This window comes from Neopsephotus bourkii, unplaced genomic scaffold (genome assembly GCF_033783945.1).
Source record: "Neopsephotus bourkii isolate Nb327-2 ecotype Australia unplaced genomic scaffold, CSIRO-AGI_Nbou_v1 NB_795, whole genome shotgun sequence".
NCBI lineage: Eukaryota > Metazoa > Chordata > Aves > Psittaciformes > Psittacidae > Neopsephotus > Neopsephotus bourkii.
This window is the reverse complement of record NW_026901291.1, coordinates 2005872-2023279: the sequence shown is the minus strand read 5'-3', so window position 1 is coordinate 2023279 and position 17408 is coordinate 2005872. Positions and strand designations below refer to the sequence as shown.

At 39.9% G+C, this 17408-nt stretch overlaps 1 protein-coding gene across 3 annotated transcripts in view; it reads left to right on the top strand.

Moving 5' to 3' along the window:
• The window catches only part of ADGRD1 (adhesion G protein-coupled receptor D1), a 142273-nt gene that overhangs the window by 74387 nt on the left and 50478 nt on the right, over positions 1-17408 (top strand). For 2 of the 3 annotated variants that reach the window (XM_061355368.1, XM_061355371.1), the window contains 3 exons: positions 2524-2597; positions 4514-4637; positions 16883-16986. In XM_061355368.1, coding sequence (XP_061211352.1) covers positions 2524-2597; positions 4514-4637; positions 16883-16986 — 302 coding nt within the window. The remainder of the gene's footprint in view (positions 1-2523; positions 2598-4513; positions 4638-16882; positions 16987-17408) is intronic. The other variant, XM_061355372.1, reaches the window with a different exon arrangement.

The window sequence follows — 17408 nt, the reverse complement described above, 5'->3', positions numbered from 1 at the left end:
TAAGAACCTTTCTTGTAAACTATTGTTTATGTATCCTTTTTCCATGTGGTTATGCACACAATTCTGGACAGCTCAGAGACCGTGTAGCCTCACTTAGTGTAGTCCTTTGTCTAATGAGTGACATCTGTGTGTAAAGATGGAGAAAAATAATAATTTGTCCTTTGCCAGAGAGACTTAATAGAGGTTAAAACATACATCTGGGATTTATTTGTGTAAAATGATACGCAAGCGAAGTACTTTGTCTTCTTCCAACCTGACCCTCCGATGCCCTTTCCATTTAGTGTATTAAGAATCAAGATTTATGGAGAGATATCTTACAAATCAGAAATGACAGCTGTTATTACAGCAGATCTTCCTCTCTTACTTTTTTTTTAGCCACTATTCGTCTGTCACAGACATGAAGTAATTTGTAATACAAACTGACTATAGATTCTTTCAATTGCTTAGTTCAAGAAAGCTATAGACATGACATTATACAGCATAATGGGCAAACATTATGCTACATACCTTGCTGCTGGTAAAGCAGAATGAACTCTGCCAACAAAACTCCAAAATTAACTGAAGTTGCAGAAGGCAGTTTTCCAGTTGTGGGTTATGGATCATTGGTCTTCTGCTGTTTTTGAACTAGTGCTCTTCAAGAATACACTGAGCAGCAAGAGATGGAGTTAAGGGAAGGAAGCAGTTTCTGAAACACAGAAACTTTCAGACAGAAACACTCCTATTTCATAGATGGTTTGTGATTTGGAAGATGTGCAGGACCACTGCTGTTGTTAAAGGTGAGACTTGTGGTGGGCACTTTCTGAAAGGAAGTTCAGAATTGATGGATATAGCAGGGAAGATACACGCCTGATCCTGAAGCCTTGCATGGGGCCTTTACAGGGCACTCAGAGATGGGGAAGGGCTTTCAGGGAGGAAGGACTGTTCTGTGTTAGTTAACCTCATATACTTCGTTTCACTACATCTCTCTCACCACAGCTGGAAAGAAAGTGACAGGAACTTTCTTGGGGGTTATATCAGTGAGATATTTCTTGGTGATGAGGGGTGTGAATCTTGTCCATTATGAGTTCCCAGTGTGGCACACCTGGGAGAGTGTGAGTTTTACCATTTGCTTTGCTCCACTCATGGGGAAAAAAAGCTAAAAGATGTTAAAGAGTCAAAGGGAAAATAGAGACCCATGGCAGATGAGTGGCAGTCTTTCCTCTCCACAGAGCTCTGCTGCTTCTTTCCTCTCCGCAAAGCTGCAGTCTCAGCTGTTTCTGTGATGAAGTCTTAGGAAAAACAGGGTGAGTCAAGGAGCTAGAAAGTTTGTCTGGGGTTGTTGCTCAAGCAGATAAGAAAATTCCATTTATGTTATCCAGAGATGTGAGTTAAGAAGTAGTAAATGGCCTTATCTATAGCATAGCTACTTGAAGTGTGTGGAAATCCAGTATGAATGTGTGAATGTCCTGGGTTAGGCAGAAACGTTTTATTATCACGAGTAAGGAGGCAACTGTGCTACCTTGTACCTGACACTCGCTGGACTTGTGAGAGAAAAGGAAAATTGCACCAGGGACTTCCTGTACTTGGTTGAGTTTCAGCATGATTAGCCGTGGGTTTTCTTGCCTTCCTTCTCTGTAACAAGGAAAGCAGTACTTGGTTATCTTTCATCTTGACAGCAGAATTATGCTGCAGTAATCTGAGGGCTATTAATTCACCAGTGATTAGTTTATGTTGAAGACTTTTGTAATTAAAAAGTTGCCTTAAGGGTCTAACATAATGCGGACTTTGGGGATTTATGTAGTAGAAAGGGTTGAACACATCCTGGAAATCCTCTAGTTTGCATGTTTTTGTCTATAACAAACTATTACTTCACTCCAGTATTATTTCAATTATTCTGTCATGCAAGTGTTGTGACAGAGTGGAAAATGGGGTATCGGAGCTTCCTGAATGAGGAGATTGCATAGTGGCTAAATCTGTTTATGGAAGATAGAAACGATGTCAATTATAATGCTATGGTGTGTTAAAATAAAATCTTGAATTATGGCATTGCTCTTTCAGTTTGATTGTATGTTTTAAAATAATCAGTATTGTGAAAGAAAATGTCTGTCATTTGGTCATTGCAACACACATTTCAGTGCTTTTAATCCTAAAATGTGAGATTTTTATTACCCAGTGAAAACAAACCCAACAAAGCCAAGTACATGCTGAAGAATAATGTCCTAGTCCTGTAAAAATTAACACATACATTTGTGCTTATACACAATAAATAATCCTGGTTTGCTGTTTACTTAAACGGGATGCAGACTTCTCGCTCAACGTGATGTGAGTTTAATCCCAGTGTGTAAAATTAAGACTGAATAGCAGCCTTTACATGTTTGGTGTTTACGGTAAAGCTGAAAAGACTGACAAAATTTGCTTTCAGTTCTGGTGTATTAATCTAGAAAAGTCTATGGAAGTTGTTATAGCAATGAAAATTTAAAGTAGTTGAATAGCAAAATGTATTCCTTAAATATTCTTTCAGTGTTTATATTTTCCTTTTTGCAGACTCCCCGACAATACAGCCAAGCACTAAATAAGAGTAACAGAGTTCATCTTTACTGTGCATTTCTGGACTATAGGTATGTTGTGTAATTTCCAGTTCTTTAATGTGCATTAATGAGATTACACCTAGTTTGTGATGCTGTATGTTACCTACATTCTTCTTGTTCTCTTTCATTTACGGAAATAGTTAAAGAAATAGAGGCACTGTCTTACAAAACCCACAATCTGAGTGGCTTCTTACTACAAGGAGAAGACTTGTTATTCATAGACCCCTAGTAGGTGGGTAACTGAGACACTGAAATATTTTGGAATCAGAACTGCAGACTGATACAAATCCTGCTTATCTTGGTTTATGAATATGTCCACTTGGGCAGATGCTTGGATGTTTTAAGATGGCAAACCTCCAGCAGAGCCATTATTTTCACTGGATCTGTGTCCGTGTCACAGCATCATGTGAAGTCAGTGTTTCAGAGCTGTGAATTTTGGCCAGTGCATGGAAGGGTGAAATACTATGCCCCTGAATGCAGATTAGAATAAAAGGGAGATAAACATCACCTTAAATTTCACTCAGGAAAGAGGAACTATGGGAAAGCAGTACCTTTTTTTTTGTTAGCCCTGAATATATTTCATCTGTTTTTTGTTTCCAAACATACTGCTTTTAACTGAATTAATTGAGAAGGGATACAAATAATGAATTTTGAATTTCATGGGTATTAACATTTTTTGAGCCATAACAGTATAAGCCTAACTACCACAGCAGTGGCCTGCAATGCTGTGGTCTCTCCTCTCCAGCAAGCGCATGCAAGGTCACTGTAATTGCTTTATTGAGGTTTTGTTTCAAGTACGTTGAACTGTCCCAGCTGTTGGCAGTTACTTGTTGTTATGGTTACTCACAAATTACAATAAATTAGAAACAGATTTTACTGAAGCGAATTAATATGGTTGGGGCATTGTTCCTGTACTGTTTTCCATTGAGGCTTGAGCCCTTGAGGCTTTGCCTTCAGATAGAAACTGAAATATGAAATCTGTCCTTCCAAATGAGTTTTATTTGTGTCAAGATGGCCTTATTCCCTAGTGCATGGCAGTTAAAGAATAAGCAGTTGGTTTCTGACCTATGACAGACTCTGTTTGAAAGCTAGAGGAGGTCCCAAAGGACAAAAGAAAGATGATTTAAAGTAAGTACCAAGAAAAGTACAGATCACTCTGTCTAGCATCAGGACCCAGCATAATAGCAAAAGTAATAGATGGGTAAGAAGCAGGCAGTTTGGGTGGGTGACCTACAGTGCCTGAGCCCATGGAGCCCACAGTTGTGTTCCTGTGGCTTCTGTGTCCCCACACCACTGCAGGGCTCTGATAGCACTGAGGGTTCTGGGTTTCCCTGGTTCCAAGGAGAAGCAGACTCATGAGGATCACTTTCCTATGAAGCCTTGGGACCTGGCCACACAGCCAGTCCAGCCATATCCGCAGAGGAGGTGGAGCTGCTTTTGTTGCTCCTGAGGCTGAAGTGACAAAAAACAACCGACATTGATGGGTCACTAGAAATCCTGCTCAGCCTGAATTACTTAACTTTGACAGGATGAGCGGCACAGTGGATAAGGGAGGGGAAGCAGATATGATTCACTGACTTTTATGACTTCTGCATTATTGACTTCTCTGATACTGTAGCTTTCAGAATAGAGGAACCTGGGTCTAGGTGAAATGCCATAAATGGGTTGCACAATGTAAAGAAAAATGTAGTTATCATTCACTGGCCATAAGACTGGGAAGAAATCTCTAGTGACATTCATGAGGGTTCTGATCCAAGCCATGTTCCAGTCAGGATTCTCCTTAGGTCATGATGGACTTGAGAAGCCACTAGCAGTATTTGTGGATGCTGCAGCCTGAGATTGTTTTCATACCTTTGTATCTCCTGTACAGTACAATGCATGTCAAATTAACCTGCACAAGCTTCATTTTGATAGAGATTATGTTCCTTTTTTTGTGTGCTTTGCAGCAATGGAACTGGTGTTTGGTCAAATGAAGGTTGTGTGCGTGAAAGTGGGGACCTCAACTACTCAGTGTGTCTTTGTAACCACCTCACTAACTTTGCCATTCTGATGCAAGTGGTGCCTCTGAAGGTGAGATTAAATGAAAGGGTAAATATGTCTGTTAAAAATTAAGCATAAATACATCAGTTGCATCATCACACCACATCAGGAAGTGATTGGAACTGGGCTCATTTTTGCCAAACTCAGGTTGATTCCACATCTGGGATGATGTTTTAATACTTCTTGACTGTATTTTTTAAAACTTTGGGGAACTGAAATGAAGCATGTTGTAGGTGGGAATTCTCTTTACTCACACTTCTGGCGTGATTTCTTAAGGGCAGGAATAGCACTAGAGGACATTGTACAGGTGACAATACAGGGAATTTATAATTTTTTGGTGATGAGAGCGGGTCCATGTTGAGTTCCAGGTAATGTTGCTGCTAACAAGCCAGTGAAGAATGTAATCCCTCCAACGTGCTTCAATTACAGTTCCTCTGGTTTGGCTGTTGTTTAGTCCCTCTCTCAGATTTGTTCTGAAAATCTCATCCCAAGTCTTTGTCCAAGATATATCCTTAAATGTGACTGTTTAGGATTATCTTCTGGTACTATTTTTTTTAACCAGTATAAAATATGAAGTTGAGATGTGGGCAAAGACAAAAGCTTTTGAGCTCCACAAGCAGTCTATGCTCAGTTACAAATTCTTCAAACATGTGCTAAGTATTTGCTTCACATGTCTCAGCAGTAAAGCCTATTGAATCACCTAGACAATTGGAAACTTCTTGTACGTGTCCTTGGAACCCTGCTAAGTAAATGTTAAAATAATGGAGATTTTAAACACATATACATGTTTATTCACCATGTTCTGAAAGTCATGAGCCAAGGTTCAGAGGGCCCATATAAATCACCCATTGGAATACTAGATTGTCAGTGCTCTAAGAAATTGTTGCAGTGATTTTATATTCAGTCTTGAACTTCTGTATATTTTATTCTTTTTTTTTCTTTTCATAAATGGTGTTCACAGATCATATAAGACAGGGAAAAGAGAGGGTGGGAGTATGCAGACGCCCACATTTGAACAGCTCTGTTTATATGGCTGTTATATATCTGTGGCTGTATAAATAGAATTGGATGAAATTTTTCCACATGAACACTATTTTTGACAGAACGTTTATTTTTTGTCTAGATTCTGTTTCTTACAAAAAGGGGTCTGCTTTTCATGGGAAATGTAAATAAATGATTGGAAATTGATTGTTTGAAAACTGGAAAGGTTTTCATCAAAAGCTGTATTTTGGTATAAAAAAGTGACTTAATTTTTCATGGGAATTCTACTTGGGGTGCTTTGTACTTTTGTTCTCCTGTGGGAAGTATAATTTCCCTTTCTTCTGTTGTACTGATAAATGCAGCTTTCAGGGTAGCACAAGCAAACAGATATCCTCTCCAAGGGCACCATAACAGCCTTTAACCTAATGCACTGGTCAGCAGAACAGTACAGCCAGGTATGCATAGCTCTGCCACCCCTTGCAGAAAGGCAAGCTGATGCACAGAACAAAATAAGAAAGAGGGGGATATTGGTGATTCTAATGAGATGTAATAGAGGCCAGTACGTGTACAGCAGCTTCAGGCCTGGGAGAACACTGCTGTTGGAAATCTATGAACTCTTGAGACCAGTTCAGTGCAATAAATGTTGTAACTGTCTCCGCTCCTTTTCATGAGACTAATTTTCTTTTTGCTTAACAAAACCCACAACCCTAAAACAATGAAAAAACCCGTAAGCTTTCCATTAACGAGACACTGTAGTGTTTTAAGGAGCTGGCTGGTCACAGCTGGAGAGTACAGCATACTCTGAGCTCAGACAAAGCAAAGGTGTCTCTAAGCAACAAACACTGACAACAAGTGACCTTCCTCAGAAGTAACCTGTCACGTAAATACTTGCGACAAGCATTATATGGTAAGTATTTGTCAAGAATGGTAGCTTTTTCTTCTGACTTGTGCTAAATTCAAGCTAGAATTCTTGTTCTTAACTCCTTTCCCTTGTTCCTTCACATGCTTAAATCTAGTTTTCCCCACTTACAGAACAAAGCATGATCCAGACCTTGTCAGCTTTGGCCACTGTGAACCTCCCCCAGGGCTGCCCTTCCTGCCAGTACTTCTCCAGCTCATTTTCATACCTTCCCCAAAATCCAGCACATATGCACAGTTTGTGCCTTTCTTGTGGGCATAAATGCCCTTATATATTCTCAAGTTTATCATTGTGATTTTATTATAAGGTACAGAACTGTCAATAATTTATGAACCTGGCTTGGGGAGGAATTAGTGTCTCACATGGATTTCACTTTGTTTCAGTGAGGCATTCATAGGAACAAAATCGTAGGATATCTTACATCTAACGGTGTTTCCTCTTGAATACTGGAAGTATCGTGAGATGAGGAATGCTGGCAAATTGTTAGACCTTTATGGAACAAACTGTCAGGTGGGTCTAATTTTCAGGGAGCATAGAAATGCAAGAAAGTTCTTAGGAACAAGCTGCAAGGTCTTGATTTTCCTTCTTGATCTTTACTCAAAAGAGCTTAGATTGATTCAGTCAGTATTCTGCTGTATGCCAGCTGGAAGTAATCTCCAGAGACTGAAATCTGCTGAGATGAAGAAGCAATTTTATTCCAATATTTTCAGAGAAAGAAATTGAAAGAGAGAGGTCATAAAGAGAAATTTAAAATTCTGGAATTTTAATTTAAATGTGACAAAATGAACCTCTGCTCTGATATCTGTGTGCTATACCGCAGTGTGGGAAGAAAAAGAACTCTGAATTCTGTGAGTAAGCTAAAATCGAGCTGGGATTACAAGTGTAGTTGAATGCTGCTCCAGATTTTATATTAGTTTCAGCAAGAGCTTGAATGCACTGAAGCTGCAGTGATTGTGAAAGAACGGCATGAACAAAAGTGCTGATTAGCTTGAGATGCATGTATGCAGTTTAGCTGCTTTCAGTGAGCAGGGGATTAGCAGTTGTAACAAGTTTATTTCAGGAGTGAAGTAACCATCTTGGAAAAAGCTTAGAGCCATGTGGAGCTCAGATGTCAGCCTGGCACTGACCTGTTAGCCTGCTGATCAATTGGCCCACGTGGAATACCAGAATTATTTGTGTTTTTATCACTCTGGGGTTATGTCTGTATCATGGCTGGCCCAAATCCATGCTTGCTTGCTGGGATTCATTTATCATCTTGGTTTTAACTTCAGAAATGACAGCATTTATGTGGAGGTTTTGGATATTAGTGACTATCAACTGGTTTAAATGAGTCAACAAGTTAATTGAAGGTAAAATGTGACTGAAGATGAGCAGAGTGTTCGTGAAAGGGACATGTACAGCCCTTGATTGCCTTCATGAAGTTATGTGGATGCAGTTAAGGTCAGAAATTCCAAATGAGAATTTGGAAGCTTTGTTCAAAGTCTTTTCACAGCTCTGATCATGTTACTAAGATAGAGAATTTCACAATTGCATCTCCCCCACAAGATGTGTCCCTGGGACGTTCAGAGCAGTTGTGCAGATATTAACTAATCCACGTACCCCTCCTCTGGCAAGCTCATTGCTCTGATCAGGCTTCTCTTTCTGATGGGGGAAACTGAGGTAGAGTTAAAAAGTCCCTCGTAGCAAATCGCAGCTAAAGCTGCACTCTTGGCGTTCGTATCTGCCCTTCTCATACCTTAATGCACAGAAGCATTCCAGTGTTCGCTTCATCTGGTGCAGTCAGAACAAGCCTTTCCTGCCAGCTGCCCTGCAGTGTTATAGTTAAGGAGACAATGGTGCATTAATATAGCTGTGGTAGGAAAAATAAACAATCCATTTAGTTTGACGTGTTTACACTGGTTTATGTTTGCTGCTTCTGGAGAAAGTCCATGCAGAGGTGACCCAGGGTGATATGCTCCCTGTGGTGGTTTTCTTGTAGTACTGTAGTATGACAGTGCTCCACTGCGCTGCAGGTTTGAACCTGGACAGGAACAGCAGAGAATGGGAGATGAGGTATTCCCTCAAGAACGCATCCTCTGCTAGCACAGAGGCTGGGGAGATCACAACCTGCAGCGCCACCTCCTGCATCCAGCAGAACTTCCCTCTGGAAGGGAACTGGCTGGTGAAGAGATCCCATTCCTCTGGGGTGTGAGGGACAGGTGAAATCAGAAGAGACATGAGCCATGCTCCTCTGGTGAGACAGATGGAGGAATGTCTCAAGGTACTTCCTAGACAGCAGGAATCAAATCCAACACAGAGTAAGCCACCTTTTAAAAGCACTCCAAAGCAAATTCAGATGCTATTATTTTATTTTGGGCAGCTTTGCTTCCTCTCATCAGTCAGTGGGACCCTATGCTCCTGCCAACAAACATGCCAGCCATCTGGCAGGTTTTATTTTTATAGTGATCCAATAACTGCAAAACATGCCAGGCTATTTGTACCATCTGCCACATAAATGTCATTTCATGAAAAGGATGGTGGACACCTGGGGATCCAGAGTCCAAGAATCCCTTTTAAAGGGGAAATCATTGCCTCCCACAGGAAAGTAGAGCTTGAGGTTTGGGTCTCCCTCCCAAGCGACCAGTGCAAGAAACAACTGTAGTATTTATGGCTCCTAGACCATTCTCTTAAATTGGTTATTTTTCCCCCCGTTTTTTCCTCTTTCTGCCTTTTTCAACTGTGAGGGTATAAAAATGACTACTATAAAGTTCACATGTGGATGGACATTTCCAGTGAAGTAATAGTGTCGTCCAATCTGTGGCAGAAATTGTTCAGGATTTTAAACACATTTTCTGTATTTCTAAAGCTAGAAATGACTTTGGTTTTCATCCCGTTTGTAGTCTTGTTCCATAATTCAAAAGGGAGGATCAATCTATACAGTTCAAGATGCTCACCAATGGGTTTAAAAGCAGAGAAGTGTTTGTAAAGGGGGAAAGTATTTCCAACTGTCTGATCTTGCAGCTAGAGCTCTAGGGACAACCCACAGCATCTTTAGGGAGCCCAGAATTTTGAAAAGGCTTGGGGCTTTGGCTGTGAGCTTCTATTTGTAAAAGGAAAGACATCCTAAATTTCTTCTTTAGGGCAATATGTGTGCATTTATTTTATTTTTCACTGTTCCAGCTGAGTTTGCCAGCAAGTTTTGAGAATGGATGGCTGACGGAGAGCAGAGTGCATCTATGCATGACCATAAAGGCTGTTCTGAAAATATCCTAATATTGTCAACTGTTTTACAAATAAGGGGGATTGGTGTGTAATTTACAAGTTTGGAACATTGTTTTCCTCAATCTAATGGTGCAGTTATTAATCAAACATTGCACTCGGGGGGGCATTTAAAAAGCAGTCTGAAATGATAACCTTTTTTCTTCACATTCTCAGCCAGCTGAGGTTCAGATTATATACTCCAGTAGGACAAAGAAATGGAAATAATGTGGCATTCTCTGATTTCTGCTGGTTTGTAATTTTAATATAATTACTTTTCTCAGCATGCCATTCATTGCTGGGAACATAAAAAGAAAAATGCCTTAATCCAGTAATTTTTCTTTTGTGTTGCATACTTAAAAATTGGATAGGCATTGCAGTTTTTTTGATCCTTGTTTATTACCACTGACAGTTTATTTAACTGAAGAGATCTCTACAGACAGTTTAGACAGCTCTTACCCAGCAGATGAACAAAGATAAATCAGCTCATGTGTTTGTTCTAGCATTGCTTTATAAACTCTCTTTGCTCTTTCTCACTCTCTCCACTTGCCCCTCCATTTCATTGCAGTGAATTTTGTTCCCTTGGATGGACAAATCTTGCTGGTGTGGTCACAGTATGACTGTGCATTGTATTTATTTTGTCCTTTCTATGCTCATGCTCATCTTTCCTGAAAACTGAGCACTAATCTTGATTTTCAACTAAGAGTCATTGTTCATTCTTCTGCTATTCCATTTCTATGCCAGTACAGCTCTGATGATTTTGATGGAAAGAAAAAGGAAACTCTCTGATTCTGTCCTTAATCCCGTAGAATTACATGGAAAAACTTGGACTAATGTTGCAGGACACTAAAACCCTCCAATTCCTTAGAGAATTGATAGGCTACTTACTCAGTTTCACTCAGGAGAACAAAAAATTACTCTTTATTTTGGAAAAGCACAAATAATGGTTGCTAGAACTCTTTTGTTTGAGGAGCATGAAATAGAATTCTATTTTAATCAGAATACTTAACAAAATAACATAAACTTCCTTTCTGTGGTGGAAATGGAAGCTCTGAGCTATTTGGCAGGTAGGTCTTGTTGCTGACTAAAGGATTTCCCCACACAGTATAAAAATGTTATGATACTGCACCTTTATCCATCACTGGTCTCTATTGCGTATCTTTAGACTAAGTCATTCTCTACTCCTGAGTTCTGTCTTCTGTATTGGCCTTTCTATGCCCTCTCTCCCCAGAATATGGTGTAGGGGAAATGCAGGGCTGGGTACCTGGCAGCTCTTGGCTGTGGTGCAATCCACAGTTAGCCGCAGTCCTGAATTGAAATGGATGTTTCTGAATCAAAGCCCAAGCCTGGGATAAGGGAGTTAGACATACTAATTTTCACTGAATTTCACTGGGAGCTCGGTATTTAATTATCCTCAACTGCTCTGGAAAATCTTAGACTTGGAGTCTGGCAAGAGACCATCGTTTCTTTGCCTTCAAGCGCCTGCTGGACCCACACTGGGCTATATTCTCCTTGCAGCCCTAACTGATGGACTTCATTATGGCTGTTAATTGGAGAACAGGGTGAGCCTGCTTTTGCTGGAACAAGGAAGTAGCAAACAGATTTACAAGTCTTAGATGTATGGGCAAAAGTAGCTCCTTCGAGTTCCCAGAGGATAATCTGCTTTAACTATAGGGTTCAGCATCTCTTGAGAAACATTTACAAGTCTTCGGCCTGAAATGAAGGCAGAAAAAACCCACTACTTTGTGTTACATGGAGATATGAGGAAGAACTTGCAAATATCTGCTTTTCTGATTCCCAAACTTTATTATAATTTGGCACCACTTCACAACTTGAGTCCTCCTTCCCTGCCATGCTTCCTTCAGGCTTTATTTGAACTAAAAACTTGCTGTGAGAGATCTGAAATTAACAGGTTACCTACTGTTTGATGACATCTTGCCCAAAATTATTTTAAAGGATGACATGGGCTTTTAAAAATACTAATTAATACCTTGGCAGAAATGTTTGGAAAATGCTACATTTTTCATATCACAGTGATTAATTTTAAATTATCAGCCACCAGGCTGGGCTGCTGTAGGAGAACATGCCTTTAATCCTGAAAAGGCCTCTCTGTAGCACTTTACTGCTGATCACTAGAAGTTGTGGAGTTAATAGAGAATGGGAATTCAAAGGCATTTCTGCTGGAAATGGCTGATAAAGGTGATTGCGCTGCAAAGCGTGACTCGGAGAGGCCTTTTTTCTCTAAACTTGCAGTATCTGATGCATTGTGGCTTGAGAAAAGAAGACTCTGAATCAAGTTACACTTTTTTTCCCTCCTGAGAGTACTGATTGTGCGGTGCTGTTAGGTATGGCCCTGCCAAAATCCTTGCAGTGATCTCAGTGTGTAGACTGAGCCTCCTGAACTAAACACAGATGTTAATTTGAAGAAACATACTGTTAGTACCTAAAAAAGTGCTTGGCAAGCTGAAGGAAAACAGAGATTTGTATTGTTGTTATTGTTTAATATATAAATAAAAGCCTCACTGGACTGAAATTGAATTTCAGCAGCCTTTCTGGAGGCAATTAAAACCATTAGCTTCATCAGCCAAGGCCAGCTTTTTAATGTCTCTGAAGCACTCCTGCTGCCAAAGTTAATTATTCATCCTTTTCGTAATTGGATTCAGACTGCATCTTAAAGGTGCGGCTTCAATAGGGTTGGCTGAGCCTTAATTTTTCACCCCCTACCTTTTCTCTCTTCCCTCCCTCTAAAAAATGTCTCCTAAAATATTGTTTCAAGGCTTTGCAGAAGGGTTTGAGAGTGGATTTCAGCCGAGGGCAGCGCGTGGTCATCTCAGGCAGATCTCAGTCAGCCTGACAAACTGGTTAAAATCCATATGTCGTTATAAGTAACTTCATGGTAGGAATGTTTTCTGAGACAGAAAGCTGACCGAAAGGCACATTAAAATAGAACTTTCTCTTATATTTGGACTTGGGGCAAAATACAATTGTCATGTCTTGCATTTCCAGCAGTAAACAAGTAACTCCGGTTTCATAAAGTGTATGCACTATATAAGCACATGCAAAAATACATTGTGTTCTACTGGTAAGTAACACTAAAATACAAATGATAGGTACAACATAGTCCTAAGATTGCAGGGCTCATTTTTTTAGGACTGTAAAACAGGTTTGGGTTTAAAAGCTTGTCTTTTTCTGGAAAAAAGATGAATTGCTTTTCACAAAGGAGTTTTCAAAAGTAGTTTAGACAATAAAATTACTGCTTTTGATAGCTAAAATTGTGAAGTTGTAATTTGGTATACAGACAAACCCTTGCAGGATCAGCTATGGCAAACCTTGGTTTACGTGTTTGAACTCAGCCCTTTGTCTGACGTGTTGCCTCTACAAAAGCAGACATAGAGGGATATTTTGCAGTATGCAAAGAAGAAAATCTTAGGTTAGTAGTTCCCCAAAATGTCCTTTTCTCTGGAGGGAGCCAAAAGTGCCCCCTTGCCAAAGCAGAAAACATGCATTCAATTGCCTGAGAAATGACTGATGAGGAAAAGGGGCAGGAGTGGAGATTTTACACAAAAGAAGGGGACACTGAGTAGCAAGGCCTATGTTGCTCTTCTTGTGCAGTTATTTTTAAATGGAGGAGTTGGATGTTATTTTCTTGTTATTAACAGAGTCATAAAGGAAAAATACATATTTGCAGTCTGAAATGGTTATCTTTCCAGAACCATTTTTTTTAGGCCATCTGAGTGCCTGCAACTTTCCAAGGTAAAAATGTTAAGCAATGTGCTAACTTCTCTTATGAGGAAGAACAAGGATGAGACAATAGGTGGTAATATTGCAGATGGGTGTAACTTCTGAAACCATCAGATCTTTGCCCATGCTATTAGTGACACTAGCAAGGTGTAAAGGGTGTTACAGCCTGAACTGGAGGGTGGGAGTTTTATATGGCATATTAATTTTTGATCTGACTTTGTTAAAGCTGAAACTAAGAAACATCTTGGGTTTAGTATTCATGATTACTAGCAGTCAGGATTCCATGAGCTTGTTTCCCTGCTTTTCAGCTTACTGCAGAGTAAGAGACCATCTAAACTCAAAGAAGCAAAACCTTCTAGAAGAGTAATTTAATATAGATTGGAACAAGTGTGAGAATCTGGCTCATGGGACTACTTCACAGATTGCTCAATGTTTTATTTGGTACTTTTTAATGCTGTTTTCTTTAGTAATAGCATTTCAGCTTGATTAGCTTTTTTGTGATGCCTACAAGATCATACCAGATTACTGTCTCGTATTCCAGTTTTCAAAAAGAAAAGCTGAGAGAAGATGAAATCAGCTCGTATCAGATGCTTTGACAAGCTAGATATTTCTAAGAACCTGCATGCCTGTTAACCCTTACAGTGTGAACATAGGCACCCAACATCCAGCTGGGCTGTAACAGGTGGGAACTTGGTACTGAGACCTGGTGTTTTAAATACAGATTCTCTTCTCTCTTGCACCATATACCTGTATTTAAAAATGAGGCTCCACCCCCTGGAAATCATTCCAGGCCTTCTTTTCGTGCTGTATCCTTCCCTCCACAATTCCTATCACCTGCAGAAAGGAGATGATTTCACTGACTGGAGCCGTGGTGAAGAGGGACCACTCTCTTGTGCCCTCCAACCTGACAGCTGTTGCAGGCTCCATCTTTTCCTTAGTGAAACAAATTCCTTCAACATCATCAGATTTTGGTTGTTTACCACAGCAAGTTCATAGTTGTGGTGACCCATGTAGGTTATTTTAGATTTGAATGAATCTTCTACATGTTGTTGTTTAGAGGGTTGGGGATTTTTTTCCCCTTTTCCATTTCTAGGTAATACAGGCTCCACTTGAGAGAACTTGATGGATGTGTTGTCTTGCCCTGCAGGGGTTTCTGGAGGAAGACTGAGCTAAAAAACAGAGAAAGGCATTCTTAGAAGCATCTTAGTTATGACAGAAATTAGTCAGGAGAAAAAGTTGTTTGTGTGATTGTTATCTTCTATTGGATTGTTATGGGGAAAAAAACCCAAAGGATTTGAATTTTGCCCATTACCATGAGATGGATCCCCTGTATTTTTTGCACTTGTATATGGTACTAAAACATTAACTTTCCTTTGCAGATCTTGCCCATGTTTGCCAATGCAAACACTGTAATAGACCAGTGTAAATCTAAATGAGCACTGAGAGGTTTGACCTCTTTTCTGGCTGCAGATGTTGAGGGCTAAAGGAGTGAAAGAAAGCTTTGAACTTCTGAGAAATACTGATTTCAGAGTGACTTGAAGCTGGAAAAGCTTCCTCTGCTTCCCTCCTCCTTCTGTAGAACTACAAGCCACCTGTCACAGGAGAAAGGGATGTGTATTGGAGAAATCAGGAAATAAGGTCCATGCGTTTTGGACTTTAATATCTCTGATGAGGCAATAACTTTGGAACTGCACAATTCACCACACAAATTATTCCTGTTTCAGGGATCTCTAGGGAATGAGGGATGATAGGAACTCTTTCGTGGAAATTATATGGACCTTTTAAGCTGGTCCAGCACACAGAACACTTGTTTCTGTAACTGATGCTGTCCCAAGTCAGGGAAAAGAAATGTGAGTTTGGCTGAAAGAGAAAAAAAACTAAAGAGCTGCATCATATTTCCTAGGAACTATAACACCATAGCAACAGTTGCCTTTCAGTGCTGCTGGTGCATCACTTAGTAGTTCTGATTGCTGAGCAAGCCACAGTCTGTTCTGCTGTGAAACTTCCTGCACGTGAGCTGGTACCATTGGCAGATAGTTACCAGGACAATGTATATCTACAGTGCATCAGTTTTGTCTGTATTGAAAAGATTTTTTTCCTCATACTACATGGCGTGTTGTTTCTGTCCTTTAAAAGGAATTTTAATGGGAAGTTTATTGCTAGAACTGGTTGGATTTGATTAATGGAGTTGTTTAGGGGGGAATTTTTATTGTGTGTGTGTAAAATAATAGAAAATCCAAAACAATGAGAAAAGATTACTTTTTATTAGTTACTGTAAAAAAATTGGAAGATACATTTTTCCTTTCAGTATTTTTCATAATATATATTTTGAAGGAGGTTTCAGCTAGGAATTTAATTTATAGCAAATACGCTGAAATAAAATCAACAACATTAGAACGTTTTGATTGGACACTTTTTTTTAATGTTCAGTGTATGCAAATGTCAATTCCATCCAGATTCAACTCAGGAAAAATGTCTGAAAATTCTTCTGAGATGATGAAACCTTTTCCTGCCTATCTCTGTTCTCCTTGTTATGCATTAATACTGCCTGGCTCCCTTTGTTTAGGTGTGGCTTTTTTGTCATTCTTTTATGAGAACTTGCATGGAAAATTAAAGCAGACTTTCTGCTTAATTGAAGATGGATAGTCAAAGCACACTGTGTCCTACCCCCCACCCTGCTCCGAATCTCTCCAGGTTGTAACATAGATCCTAGTGGTGGGCACTATGCAGATTAAATGCTCATGAAAACTGAATTACTTTTACAAAAGGTGCTTGTAGATACAAGCAGAGGCTGAGACAAGAAGCTTATACTCTGACTGCCCATGCTGGGTCTTTTCTGTGGTTTTCCGTTCTATAGATGTCAGCCCTGCTCCTTCATCAGGCACCAAACATGACACGTTAAACAAAACAAGTGGGCTATAAATGGCCTGTGATTTATGGGTTATCTTAGTTTGTCAGTTCTCACTGCTGTGAAGCACTTCTGGTATCTGCACAGTGATGTAAATTATTGCAGCATGAGAGCATTTGCAAAGTGCCCTGTGAGTTGTGAAAGATCTCATTGCTGACATGTTTTGTTCAGCCAATAAACTGCTCTAATCTTGGGCTTGACAATATCACAGCAGCAGAGAGACTAACTTATTCCAAGGAAATCCTGAGTAATGAAATAAGAGAGAACCAAAATGCCAGTGGCATATAGATGCTCTGGCTGCGTGGCTGAGTTTGGAGTTGGCTCTTAATTTCCTGTGTTAGAAACACAGGGAATAACTGTGAATATAAGTGCATATATGGGCAGATGGAGGACGAAATGCTATATGCAGGGGGGCTGACCTTTGGTCCTGTAGTGTAATAAATCAATTAACAGCTTTTATTCTGTGGGTTTTTTTTCCTTTGTGTACAGCTAACAAGAGAACACCAGGTGGCCCTCTCCTCCATCACTTACGTTGGCTGTGCTCTGTCCATCTTCTGCTTGACGATCACGCTGGTCACATTTGCTATATTGTCGTGAGTAATTTTAACTTAATATCTGCTGAACAACTGTTATGCAGAGAGCCAGCAGTGCATTTCAGGCCACTGGTTGGGATCCCTGCCGTTGTTCAGGATAAAACAATGGCTATTAATGCTACCACTTTTCTTAATTAGGTTCTGCACATGTATTTTGTTACAGTTGGTTGGTTATTTCTAAATCACTTTTCATTTCCTGAAATGGGTGTTCTTTATATAGTAAGCCATTTCCATCCTATGAGGGATCTTTGGAAGTTTTCTAAACTCTTAATGTTTTGCTGTAGTTCAGGAATCTTGCAAGGAGGCTTTAAGGAGGGCTTGGTCTGGAGCTCAGTGCAAACACCATATGCACAGGGACTGCTGGATCACTCCCTCTTCTTACCCCCTACATACATCTTTGGATTGCTTGCTGTGTGCAATTG